The sequence below is a fragment of the Penicillium canariense genome (assembly GCF_028826845.1).
Source record: "Penicillium canariense strain IBT 26290 chromosome Unknown utg000004l_segment0_segment0, whole genome shotgun sequence".
Taxonomy (NCBI): Eukaryota; Fungi; Ascomycota; class Eurotiomycetes; order Eurotiales; family Aspergillaceae; genus Penicillium; species Penicillium canariense.
Window position 1 is genome coordinate 2,784,109 of NW_026622731.1, and position 12,996 is coordinate 2,797,104.

At 52.7% G+C, this 12,996-nt stretch overlaps 5 protein-coding genes across 5 annotated transcripts; 2 read left to right on the forward strand and 3 right to left on the reverse strand.

Moving 5' to 3' along the window:
* Window positions 1–554: 554 nt before the first annotated feature.
* Window positions 555–3,587, forward strand: N7482_007327 (uncharacterized protein; the record flags this gene model as incomplete). The annotated part of the gene is made up of 3 exons (XM_056689452.1): window positions 555–707; window positions 782–1,510; window positions 1,566–3,587. The coding sequence occupies 3 exons, from the start codon at window positions 555–557 to the stop codon at window positions 3,585–3,587; spliced, it is 2,904 nt and encodes a 967-aa protein (XP_056541881.1).
* A 157-nt stretch (window positions 3,588–3,744) lies between these two features.
* On the reverse strand, window positions 3,745–4,923 carry N7482_007328 (uncharacterized protein; the record flags this gene model as incomplete). Its single annotated transcript, XM_056689453.1, has 4 exons — window positions 3,745–3,944; window positions 4,248–4,322; window positions 4,391–4,789; window positions 4,920–4,923. The coding sequence occupies 4 exons, from the start codon at window positions 4,921–4,923 to the stop codon at window positions 3,745–3,747; spliced, it is 678 nt and encodes a 225-aa protein (XP_056541882.1).
* A 555-nt stretch (window positions 4,924–5,478) lies between these two features.
* N7482_007329 (uncharacterized protein) lies at window positions 5,479–6,538 on the forward strand (the record flags this gene model as incomplete). The annotated part of the gene is made up of 2 exons (XM_056689454.1): window positions 5,479–5,532; window positions 5,594–6,538. The coding sequence occupies 2 exons, from the start codon at window positions 5,479–5,481 to the stop codon at window positions 6,536–6,538; spliced, it is 999 nt and encodes a 332-aa protein (XP_056541883.1).
* Window positions 6,539–6,808: 270 nt separating this feature from the next.
* N7482_007330 (Zn(II)2Cys6 transcription factor) lies at window positions 6,809–8,425 on the reverse strand (the record flags this gene model as incomplete). Its single annotated transcript, XM_056689455.1, has 3 exons — window positions 6,809–6,840; window positions 6,900–8,174; window positions 8,230–8,425. 3 exons carry the CDS (start codon window positions 8,423–8,425, stop codon window positions 6,809–6,811), a joined length of 1,503 nt encoding a protein of 500 aa, XP_056541884.1.
* A 2,763-nt stretch (window positions 8,426–11,188) lies between these two features.
* N7482_007331 (H(+)-transporting V1 sector ATPase subunit H) lies at window positions 11,189–12,746 on the reverse strand (the record flags this gene model as incomplete). The annotated part of the gene is made up of 3 exons (XM_056689456.1): window positions 11,189–11,801; window positions 11,869–12,391; window positions 12,452–12,746. 3 exons carry the CDS (start codon window positions 12,744–12,746, stop codon window positions 11,189–11,191), a joined length of 1,431 nt encoding a protein of 476 aa, XP_056541885.1.
* Between the last annotated feature and the right edge of the window lie 250 nt (window positions 12,747–12,996).

Genomic DNA, 12,996 nt, shown 5'->3' on the forward strand with positions numbered 1-12,996 from the left:
TTTTTTGCGGAGCGAAGTCTTCAACAACCATTCCACCTTCACCACTCGACCAGCTCCCGAGTGACTTACTTCCGAGTATGATTGATCCTGCGTGCAGGATCGACCCTCGGAGTCCGGGGAGTGCGGGTCGGAGGGAGTCCTGTTGCTTTTTTTTCAACATTCAGAGACTTCACTTCTGGCCCGTGGGTCTGCTGCTAATCTAAACATTAGCAAATAGAAATAATACTTATACCACTTTCAGTAAATTCACTGATTGTCCTTTACTATAATTATTCTTGTACATGTAGAACGCAGTGATGTTCCTTACTCCCCTACTCTGTACATGTCGGACTTGGGGCTGCAAAAGCGGGGACGGAAGCGCGTGGGCCTCGACGCGTGACGCCAGAATCGCCAAGCACTTAAAAAGACTCGCGCTCCACCCACCATCACTTTCCAAATGGGCAATTGCATAGCGTTTTCTTGATTGCGGGTTCAGTTGCTGCATTTCTTTGCTGCTTTCTCTTCGAACTTGATTCCGGCCACGACACGATGTACACGACCTATTAAACGCGACCATGACCTCGCGCACGAACCCCAGCGCCCTGGATCCCCTCAGTTCGTCCGCGGTGAACAGACTGCGCGAGGCGGCCCAACCGCCGGCGAAGAAGCGCAAGGTCGGGACCGACAACGCTGCTGGCCAGCTTGCTACAACTTCCATTGTTATTAGAGTGAGTGGGTTGCAGAGTACGCAATTAAGTTGGGAAGAACCCCCTAGCTAACCGCTCATGGCCGGCTTGCCTAGGCCCATGCTGCGTCACTATCAGATGAACCGCTAGTCCTCGAGCCGATCTCTCTACTTCCTCGATCCCGGCTCCCGCTGTCATGGCTCGAAGACGCGTCTTGGTCGCGGTCCGATGCGCAGCCTGGTGGACTGTTCGTCGCCCACATCCCCGCCCTCGAGACGGATCTGCGGCCTTGTGTCGAGCCGACGGTGCTGGCTGCCCGGTTGGCTGCTAATAGAGGGCTTTATGTCGTCGAGAGAGTTAAGCAGGGGATATACTCGCTGTCGAGGCTTGCCCAGTGTGTGCATGAAGGCGATGTCGTCGTCGCTGTCAAGGGATGGCAAGGGTCGGTTATGGATATCGATGCTGAAGATAACGCATGCACGGCTCCGGACTCCCTGAACTGGTGGCAGGCTGCGCAGATCGAGGAACCCCCTTCTGACTTGGGCCTGGGTGAGGACTTTGCGGCTGGGCTACAGGTGAATGTTGTATTCGGCTCGTCAGGCAACGATAATGCATCAGAACAGCCGTCGTTCGTGGGTGTACTGGAACATCGGGGCCAATCGCTCGCACCGGCTACCGATGGAGATAACTCTCAGCTGGAAATTTCAGTCGGACTTGGCGATTCTCAGGTCTCTGGCGCTGCGGACGCTATGGATGTTGATGGTTCCCCGGATCTGAAACAATCTCCAGAAGAGCTGCTCAACGGGATGCGAGAGCATTATCTGCAGGCTCTTTATATTTCCAAGGTGAGCTCACTGCTCATCTATTGCTGCGGCCTTGCTTCTGACTTGATACCCTCAGACATCTCTGGCCTATTTTGCCAAGGGTCCATTGACGCGTTGCCGTACTGCTTCCCAAGCTTCTGGCCCCGAGCTCATCGACTTCTACCGTGAGGCCATTTTGGCCGCAAAGAAGATGGATCTCAAGTACCGCGAGTCCCTACCCGCCTCTGTTCGCGAAGCGGTACTCGCTGTCTCCGACAACGAGGCCCCCCCGGCGAAAAAGCGCAAGAGCAAGAAGAAGAAATTGGGCAAGAATGGCCTTTACCCTGAAGAGGACGAATTCGTGTGCAAGTGGTGGAAAGACCGGAGTCTGGCAGAGTATTCTACACAGGAGGGCTCGCGCGAGGCGGAGACAAAAAAGCATATTTCCGACCTTCGACTACGCGAGACGCAACTGCAGATCCTCCTCATCCTGGAGGTGATGGCTTTAGAGTCGACTATTCTTGACAATAAGACCAACCCGAACCATGATAATCCGACTAGCGAAGTGCAAGATACACCAAAAAAGAGGACTAAGAAACCCCAAGATCTCAACGTTCTTCTCGAACTGCACCTGGATCGGCTTTGCATCTGGCATGCTGTAAGTATGGAGGAATCTACTGTTTCTGACTCGGCGAAGGCTTCATTCTTTAATGATGGCCATATGTCCGGGAAGAAAGTTGGGAGTGACGCGGTGCGTGACTTCTGCACTGAAGTCATCATCCCGTTCTATGCATCACGACTTCCCGACAAGTGCAAGATGATTACCCGCAAATTTGGGGTGTCCGGTGGCATCTCCCCCGCTACCAAGAAGTCCCAGTTGTCGAGCAAGTCACGTCGCCCAGAGCCAGGCTCTGAAGTCAAGCGAGAGCTTCTAGTGCAAAAGCCCCGGCGCTCGCTGCAGCGCGTATTGACGGACGAAAAAGTTGCTGCGTCTCAGGTTCGCCATCCGTCACTCAGCCGGTCAAAGACCGCTCCCACACAGCATGATACTAAGCACGACTCTTTGGAACCTTTGCTGCCCACAGTCATGGGGGGTAGTGTCCGAGGTGGCATCCAGGTTAAACGAGTGGAAAACCGTGAGGTCGATCTTAATGCTGCAGCGAGACAACACGAGACCAAACTGCGCAAGGTGCAGCTTCTAGCTGATCAAAAGAAGGAGCTCGATGCCGCCATCCAGACCCTTCGCAAGCCAAACCGAGAAGTTGTTGCACAGGACATTGCTGAGGATGCTGTGAAGCGAATGTCCGCAGGCGGAGGGAGCTCACGGAAGCCGAAGAACCCTGTCCGCAACCCCCTTGGCCAGGGTGTGCAGGTCATGGCCACGCCCCGTGGGAACCGCAAGAAGGATGCAGTGGTCGGATTACCTCCATTACCTCGCAGTCTCGCCACCTCACGGTCTTTTGCTGGCGAGATGGACTACCACTCCCTCGCAGAGTCTCCAGTCATGGTTCCCTCATCGTCTCGCCGAGCTATCTCATTCTCTGGGCCCGATTCAACACCCTTTGATTCCCAACGCGCTTCGAGGAAGCGGCAACGCGACCCGCAAACCCAACCAACCGAACTGCCCTCCCTGCAAGAGACCCCGTCCCGACCTCCACTCAAGTTGTTCCCCGACAGCCGAAACACAGACCTAGCCCATCGACCTCCTATGTTTTCCAGCAAAGGCAAAGGCCTATTCCGAGTACCTAGCCTCCCAGCACCACGCCTCAATCCTATCGATCAAACCTCCCAACCCGTGGCTCCAACCACCCCGGTCTCCTCTCGCCACACGAACATCCTCTTTGCCCCCGACTCGTCACCGCATCTTAGCATATCCCCTGAAGCTGCCCGGTCCTCCATGATCACAGAAACCCCTCCCAAGCAGCACGCCCCTAACCCTATCTTCGCGCCCAGATCTGTGCCCCCTCTCGCTCCCAACATCCCCCGAGCACCCCCCTCCACTGCAGTCGTGGGATCGCCAGTTAAGAGCGCCGCTGTTGTGCCGGTCACACCGGAGAAAGCACAGACAAAATCCATCTATGAGCAGCTTGGCTGGGACGATGACGATATGGACTTGTGAGGGAGTCACTCTGCAAGATACTTGAGCTGGTGGTGATCAGAGGGGGCGCGTTGCGTCTTTCTTGTCTTGCACTTTGCGAAGGCATTGTTCATATTCATTATAAAACTATTCACATGTGGTCGGTATAGTTTATATTCTCATTCATTCAGCATGAAAGCTACAAAAATGTATTGTGGTGCCAGTTTGGATCATAGCCCGACACCGTCCCAAAAATATTTGTTGTAGTGTAGTGGCCGTTGGTACTCTCAGTTCTTGTCCACCCAGCCATGCATCCTAAGATAGTGTGGAAGAACCCGGTGATGACGCCGTAAACAGCCCCGGCGGCAGCGGCGACGTTGTACGGGCAGATGTCGTGGCCTATTTAGATGAACAAAAATGTTAGCCTTGTAAGAAGACAGGGTCCCACGAGCATAGTGGTGGATGGAGGAGAAATATTGGCTAGGGATGTCTGAATAAGTCCAATCGAAACTTGCCTTCGTTATGAGCCATCCGAGCAAAGACATAACCGCCGAGGGCGTCGAGCCCTATGATGAAGATCTGTGCTTGAGGTTTGCCTCCTTTCAAGCCACCAGCGGCTGTGCATGAAGAAAGAAGAGCTCAGTGACTGGCTTCAGACAAGGGGGTAATCTCCATTTTCCCGAAGATGTGCAATAGACTCACACTGATATATGCCCATACATTCCCCGCCCAGCGGTATAGCGGCGACAATAGCTGCAATCAGCAATCCACTCGGTGCTAGAAGATTGGTACGTTAGTGGGTCTCCTTACAATGACCCCGCGCCAGGTCTGCCTAATGCACATACCTTCCCCAAGCACTAGGTTGCTTATCTCCGCCGTCACCAGCACACAGATCCCAAAACTACTAGCAAGCAAGATGAGAAGCAGCCATGCTGGAGTCGGTATGCCTGCATATGAGACAAATTCGACGAATGCCAGTACCCCGGACTTAGTGACCCCAGCTAGAGCCCCTAATTGCAATGCTCGCACGGTGAGCTCGCTGCCGTTGACGTGAACAGCCGTCGCCACGGCGGCGGGGCCTGCAGCGGCATTTGCGGCAATGTCAAGGGCGGCTAGAGCGAAAAACACCCATACTGTAGTTGAAGATCTGTTAGGAAAAAGGTCCAGTGCAGCTGTTGCGCAAAGGAAGTAGGAGCTTACTGTTGATGGCGGGAAGCGGACGATCCGAGTCCATGGCGTCTCAGCTAACCTCAGGTTCAAGCGAAAACAATGCGCCAGATGCCTTCGAGATGGAGCGGAGTTGCTTTTGACAGGCGATTGTGCAGTTCAACAAGGCTAACCGAGTGTCTTATACACAAGGCAGTCGGCGCTTACCCATCACGGAATACGAAGCTTGAAGGATCCGCGTCTCGAGTACGGGTTCCCACTCAGAGAACGCTAAGTTGGAGGGGCTGAAGCCATCATGGCGTTTCTTCGAGCAAATGGCTATGGACGGGGAAAACAAAGCCGCAGAGGCTAGCAGATGTAGTTCGCGACCGGCCAATGGGAGGCGCGCATTGGCGAGACTAGCTCAGGGCAAATAGCTTGGCGCGCGAACATCTGCAGTCAGCGCGCAACCCTGCGCCACCCAAGTGCCGGGCAGCGAGATACGATCCAATGGCGGCCCGAGGGATGCCCGGGTGAAGCCGCAGGGGTGCGATTTTGGCCGATGTCTTGGTCGCGTGGTGGGATGGGCTGGCAGTGGCGCAATGTTCCTGCTTAGCCACGTTCAGAGACTAGGCACATGCGGTCAATTGGCGGGCAACTGGAGGAGGCTGACCGCCGCCGCGGGCATTGCCAGATAAACTAAGTGGGTGGCTCTTTCATGATCCTGGGACCAAATCGTATCTTCATGAGTTGCTCCTAAGGTCTTCCAGGTTCTGCCCAGATCAAGATGAACTCGACAATCTGTGTGATTGAAGCCAATCCCGATGTAACTGGGACCGGGGTAAGCTTGCCTTGCCCACCGAATTTGAGAAAGACTTCCACTGATCTCGCACTTCCTCCAGATTCGCGCCTCCATTTATGCCCTCTGCCTCGGCGGGACACTTGTGAGCTACTTCCTCCGGGTTTTCTCCCCAGGCGAAGATGAAGAAGAGTTCGCGCGCGGTGTATCGTCCGCTTTGGGCATGCAAGGCCTGGCGCTGCTCTGTACAGCAATCTACCAGACCTTTCGCAACGAATTGACCCTTTTCCACGCCATTTGTGTGGTCCACTTGCTCGCCCTGCTGGGGCTGAACCTTATCAGCAAAGGCCGGTACGCTGGATTCGGGCCCTGGCGGCTGTGGTTCTTTGCAATAATCCAGATCCTCTCGCTGGGGGCTTTCGTCGCGTTCAACGTCTACCTCTGGGTCACTGCGCCTCATTTCGGCAGCCAGCCCACTTGCAACTCGGACACGGTGTATGTGGTGTTTGGCGTGAGCATCAAGGCAACATCCCCAGTGTTCCGGTATATTATCCTCGGTACACTGGGTGCTACTGCTGCGGGTTTCACCCTCGTGTTCACCTGCATGCTGCCGTGCATGTGTGGGGCGTGGATTGTTTCACGACGGCATTCACCGGGCAGCGACTCCGGTCGCAAGCGAGATTGTATCAAGTGGTTTGTGCAGGTATCAAAGAAGCCCGAGGGTCAAGACAACAATCCTCAGCAGGAGCTTTCCGGGCAGGCCTTGCTGAATTTCACCCTGAACAAGGTGGCATACTGCGGGTTATGCATCTATTTGATTGTGTCACTGGAACAGACGATTCAACGGAACACCCTCAGCCCGGAGGAGAAAGGATGGACCTTTGGGCAAGTCATTGCCATCTTTGTGTTGCTTGGAGTTGCGAACGAGCTGTTCAATGTCGTTCTGGCGAGTTGGGACCGCAGGATTGGCCAAGAACCGGGGTCCCAAGAGCTGGCGCAGGTCATGCCTGCGTCCAGCAGCGGAGGCTCGAGACATTCACTTTGTTAGTTTGTGAGGAGCTTTTTAATGAATGTTCATTTGCTAGGGTTTGCTTAGACAATATAGTGCTATAGAATAATCGGCATGATGCCACAGAATCCAAACGCCAAGACAATAAATATGTACTCCAGGAAATCCCCCGGCCCTCATTGCGCCTGTGGCTTGCTGATATCAAGAATAAGAAAAGAAAAACAAAGAAAAGTATATACCAAAAATCAGCCTTGGAACATCAATCGTAGCACGTCACACATATCGGGAAGAATCAAGCTCATCAAGGCTTTAGTACGGAATGAAGTCGAACTTCATACGGTCTAGGGTAAAGGAGATCAGCAGGGAAACATGACCACAGAATTACCGGTGGGATACATACCGAGGAAATGACTCCAATCCTCCCCCTCGCTGAGTTGATTTGCCCAGTACAGCTCGAGAAACTTCAAAGACTGCAACACATTCGGCACCCGAATAGTGTCATGCAATAAGGCCAGGAGCTGCCGCACTGTGTCACGATCTTCGCCGCGTGCCTCACAGCCTGCAATGAAGAGTGGAGTTGTCAACATGACCCAGGGGCTCAGACCAGCCGAGGGTCCAATCTGCGCCGTACACTCCAAAATCCGCTGCACCGACTGTTGTACGAGAGCTGATGTAGTCGGTGTTTTCCGCAGTCGCCTGTTGATCTGAATTAGAGCGCTGTGCTGGAATGCCTCGTTGCAGAGAGCGAGATGCTGCACGCTATCTGCAGACAGCCCTTCTGCAACTCCGGGATAGAATGAGGGCTGGGAAGTCGCGCCTCGGTCCATGAGTTCTCGTATAGAGGATTCGAGCGCAGCGGCTTCATCCTCAGCGTTGCTATCAATTTCACCGGCAACAAAGCCCTGGCTTTCTCTCTCGGCCTGATGGCTGCGCCAGGCGGCAGCGCCTATCTGCCGGAAGACAGCTGCCAGGTCTACCGTGAACCCCCAGTAGTCATCCAGATAGTCCGGTGACCCTCTTTGCCCTGCCAAGTCCGACGGCGCAAAGTCCGAGATGTCCCCAATGGGAGGCCCGTTCCCCGTCAACGCTGTAAGCGACACGATCGACCAGTACCAGCGGTCCAGATACCGGCGGAAGCCGCTCTCTGTCCGAAGCGAGTTCTCCCCTGTAGTACCCGATGCCTTCATCAAGGCCCGTGCACCCTCAATATGTGCTCGCCATGAGTTGGGATGGATCGCTCCGGAGTGAATCTCTGCCAAACAGAGAGTTCGAGCGGTCGCCACCAGCGCCTCCGAGTCCGTCGAAGATGGGTTCTGTAGCTCTTTCCGAAAATGTTCAAGGCTGAGAGCCATCAGCCGCGCGATATCTGGCGCGGATTTTACGCTTTCTGACTGATTGTGTAGAGCCTGGATATGAATTGCGGACAGGGCAGTGGTGGCGTAGAGTAAGGATGGGGTTTGAAGGGCCATAGGCACGATCATGCGGCAGATATCCTGCTGCATGCCCGAGTGGCATGCGGTAATTTGAGACGCATCGTTGATGAAATGATGTAGTAGCGCTTTTTGGTCGGATGACAGGGACGAGAAAGGATCGACGGGTTGCGCTAAGGTTAAGTCTGAGCCTGCCTGTGCTTGCGCTGACTTGGTGGTATAGATGAACTCTCCTGGTGAGTATTCTGAGAGGTCAAGTCAGCATGCGCGTGCCTCACAAGTCCTCATGTGTCATCATACCCAGTCTCTGCATGTTCCCCGTGTCCACGCAGGCGCCAAATCGCGATCGCGAGAACGCCCGCCCACCCCACTGCAGCTGCATGGCATACTTGCACTGGACGCCGGCGGTCTGGCAGCGCCCGCATATCGGTCTTTGCTCGTCACATTTCTGGCGCCGCGCTTTACATCTTGTGCAGCCGGTGAACGATCTCGACATGGGTGCTGGGGGCAGTTGTTCGTGGGGTGTGTGGAGAGGAAGATCGCGGATCGTGGAAGAGGGAAGAAATTCTGCGGGGAATGCGCGATCTCCGGTCGGTCAGTCAGGTCCCGCGTGGCACAACCGACGCGGCGGTTCTGGGGAAAGCAAAGTCCTCACGTCCTAAAGAGAGAGGGGGAGAGGGAGAAGGGGAGGCATAAAGTTTAACTCTGCCTACGACTTAACTCTGGTTCCCTCAGCGTCGTAGGGTGCAATCTAGCGGCCAAATCCTCGCGAGGAGGATCCACTGATCAGCGGGGGGTTATCGGTGCAGACTTGGGGGCGTTTGGATTGTCTAGATGATAGCCAAACTACAGTAGATATTATAGTAACGAAGAGAGAGCTGCCCTAGGAGAATATACAAATGTGCGCTATGGCAGGAAATGCACAGCACATGCCAACAGAGTATATAGGCAAAACACGGTTTGGAAAACAAAAGATAAAAAGAATTGAAAATGCTTTACCTTGTATGTTATTTCTTTTGCCTTAACCCTAAGTAACTGGGCGGCTGGCCTAATGGCAAGGCGTCTGATTTCGGCGAAGACTTCAGAAGATTGCAGGTTCGATCCCTGCGTCGCTCGTTTCTTTTTTCTTTCATTATATTTTCCTTTTCCTTTTTCATAAACCTACCTACCTATACTTATATTAGTGTATTTCTTTATTGCTACAACGCTTTTTTGATTAGAGATTTGAACCAAAAATAAAATAAGATCTTATTTTTAATGATTAAAAAATTAACGAGCGACGCAGGGATCGAACCTGCAATCTTCTGAAGTCTTCGCCGAAATCAGACGCCTTGCCATTAGGCCAGCCGCCCTTTAATTGGTTCTTCAGCTTTTAGCCAGAGGTAGCTGTATACTTAAATAAACGTATCAAGCTAGGCAAAGATTCCGTGTTCTTTTGTTCTAAAATACTAAATATAATTGGATATTTACGCATTAGGTGTGGAATTTACTCCGCTAAAATATTTAATCGTGAACTGTTAACACCGACAACACTCTATAATGGTTAGTCGAATCCGATCAGAGTCAGGCTCTCAAGTCAAAAGACTTTATGACAACAAAGGATCAGGGTACTCACCAAGATAAGTTGCTTAACGGCAGTAATGCAAGGAGTGATTCTCTTACATGGACGCCGCGCAGAGCAGGCCATGGATTTACCTTCTATGATGGTTTTTACCTTGAAGGTACGGATCTCAACATGGCATCTACATTGCACGTTGCAATGGTATGATCTCTCACAGACAACATTATTTGCTGCCCACGTCTTCCCAGCGAGGTCTGGCAGCCAAGGGATGCTACTAACTCCCAGCTCTCTGAGATATTTCGCTGTGCTGTATTTGCAGGATCCTCCATTGGAGGCAGTTGGAGAAGAACGGAATCATTTTGACCAACCCCTCGATGAAGATACAAAGCTTTGGCTAGCTCGCGAGGGCATATCTAAAGATGCCTTTTCGAATATCCATATTCTAGCAGGCTCAGTCCCTCGAGCTTTCACTCCCCATTCTGATGTCTTTATCAACACGATCGAATAAACAACTAGGGCCAAGACAAAAACAGAGCGCCTCCCCCTCAAAAACGTGTCCAGACACCAGCTCAATTCCTTTTGGCCCCGGAGTTTCGTTCGGTGCAGAATATGATAGCAGATATTTTCAAGCAGAGAACGGAACAGGTGGTGACAGAATTTGCCGACGTGGTCTCAATAAATCCAGTCTCCCCAAGGAGGATCAAGCTGACCCTATCAGAGAATTAAGTGGTTCACTAAAGCTAGACAGTGCTGCGGCTGACCCAACGCCAATCAAGCCAGAGGTTATTGCTGAGGTCAAATCAATCCGTATAAAGCCCGAGTATAGAAACTGACCTGGACCCTGACACTACGAGTGTCAACCCACTCTGCAAGGAGGCAATTCTGTCTTTCTCGCCCGGCCCTCGCACGAAGAACAATAAGCAGACTTATAGTTGGATACAATAGAAATATCACCGACGCGACAAAAAATATCTCTATCGCATTATCTCAATCCAGGGCAGGCTGAAATCAAGTTCAAGATGCATTTTTGCAGCGTTTTCTCTTCAAAGACTGAAAATCTCGGGGATGGAGTCGTCAATGTCAAGATCGAATTAGAGATGGATAAGCAAGCGTCCACAATGTCATGCTGCAGGGACATTGGCATCAGATCCGGCGAGGCGATTGGCCTTGAAGCTCACGTGAAAGATATCGTCTGGAGCGCAAGTGCAAAGGTACGACCGCTATCCAGACCTGGGAGCTTCTCCCGGAGCGAATACCCGTTTCGACAGTGTTGGTTTACGGGGAAGCTCTTGGAGGAAATTGCTCAAATATCAAGACGATATCGATAACAGCGGCAATCCTCCTCCTCTTAGGTTGGAAATATTCAAGAATGGGGGTTACACTTCAGAAGTTCTAGTCACAGGTTGAATTTAATTGGTTAGCTCATGCTGAATATCATGTCTCAAATTTTTTTCTCCCTGGGCACTATTTGAATATGCCAAACCCCAGAATTGAGATTGAAAATATACAAGATTGGTACTCTGATGACAAGTGCGGTATGTGTAAAGGAAGGGACGGGAATAGGCTCTTGTAGACTAGTGGTCTTGGAGAGAATCTAGACTACAATAGGTGGTATCTAGCGCAAACGTTCATCCCAGGATTAGGACCCCGAAATCCCTTAAAGATCAAAAAATGCCAGTGCTTCGTGTGCTCCCTTCTTCAACCATCGAAGGTATACCGAAGCCATTCGCCCACAGCCCGCAGACTCTCCCATCGTACCGTCTCGTCCTTGTCAGCCATCAACTCCATCACTCGCGTCTTCAAGCCAGTGCGCTCGAGTTGGGTGCGCCGCTCGGGGAGCTCCTTCACCAAATGCCCCACATCGTTGCAGGCAATAGCCAAGACTTGCTTATCATTGTCCCAGTCCTTGGACAGAATCTCTGCCAGCTTCTTGGGCAATGCGCCGTTTGCCTCATCCAGGATTCGGCGGGCATTTTCCTTCCAGAAGGTCGGGTTCTTGTGTGGGGGCGACCAGCGCAGGTGACCAGACTGGACTTCGGCGGCGTATTCGTCGAAGGTAGTCTGGGTCTTGGTATACTCATCCAACATAGTAGACAGAGCGTTGAGGTCTTCAAGGAGGTCAGGATCGGTCAGGTGACGTCCGCTGAGGTTGGTCAAGAGACCCGGCAGCCGAACAAACACCGCCACAGGAAGGAGGGTCGCCCGGTTGCTAGTGAACAGGTTGTAAAGGGTTGCAAGAAGAAGACGGGTCGTCTTTTCTTTCGGTGAAAGGCGAAGCAGCTGGGTATAGAGTTGAATAATCTCATAGTTCCTGCATCGAGTCAATCGCTGGACTCCGGTTGACAACCTCATTCCTCCCCCGCGTAGGAAGCACTTACTCTTGGAGCTCATCACCGACAAGCGCACTTTCAAATGTGAGCTGCCAAATTACCAGAAGAACCCGGTAGAGCAGCTGAAGACCCACGCCACCAGCAAGGCCAGGCTCAATGCCACGTGTGCTGTTTCCCGTAGTACCACCATTCTCTTTAGTCCCCGCCCCCGCAGCGGTACGGAGTGTCTCAATCAATGGATCTAAGGATTCCTTTCGATGGTTCCAAAAGATCTCCCGGGAGTGCTTCTTACGCAGCAGCTCAGAGAGGCCTTGGACACCAATATCCTGAAGTCCGCTATCATGGTTCTTGGTCAGGGTAGAGAGATAGGTATATAGATGCGGGAGAGCCTCCTCGTCGCGGGAAGCCGGTTTGGAAGAAGTCACAAGGCTGTGTGACACGAGAGCCGTGAGGAACGTAGACGTGAGCAACGGGATCGGGTCTTCGGCGTTGGTAGAGTGGTGCAGGAACGGCAGGAACGGCTTGTAGGGTTCAGGGTGAGAAATGAGCGAGTCGGCCAGCGCAGGGACATCTGTTGGCACATCAAGATTAGCTCAGAGAAACCGAAACCTCCCCGGCAACTGCAAAATACCTTGAATCAAGTCTGATGCCAGTACCAAGATGTATTGCACGATATCGGTTCTCCGTGAGGCCGACTCCAAAACACTCTTTCCCTGTGGCCCGCCAGCCAGAAGGCTTGTGTACCCAGGAAGATCCGCCTCTATTGTCTGAATGCGCTGATCCTTGCGCACCTTGTCCACGGCCTTGATCTTCTTGAGGTGGTCATCGGTGATGTTGCCCGCGCGAACGGCGCCCTCCCACGGAATTGGCCGAGCGCGGATGTTGTTCTGCAAAGAGCTGAGGTAAGTGGGTGGCTCCAGCGACATGGTGATCAGATAAAACCCGGGCCAGGGAACTGGAGTGCAGGCCGTGGTTCTGGTGGAAGATGGCGGTCGAGGAGGAGGAGCTTGGGGGGAGATGACGGTAGCTGCAGCGCCAAGACCACATGTCGGCCCTCCTAACGGATCTTGGCTCATCGCTTCATCTTCAAGTCTCCCTCTTCCTCTCTTTCACCATCCTCCGTTGCGAACATCGTTGTGTGTTTTACAGGCATAACGCTCCTTTCTGGGCTTGCCT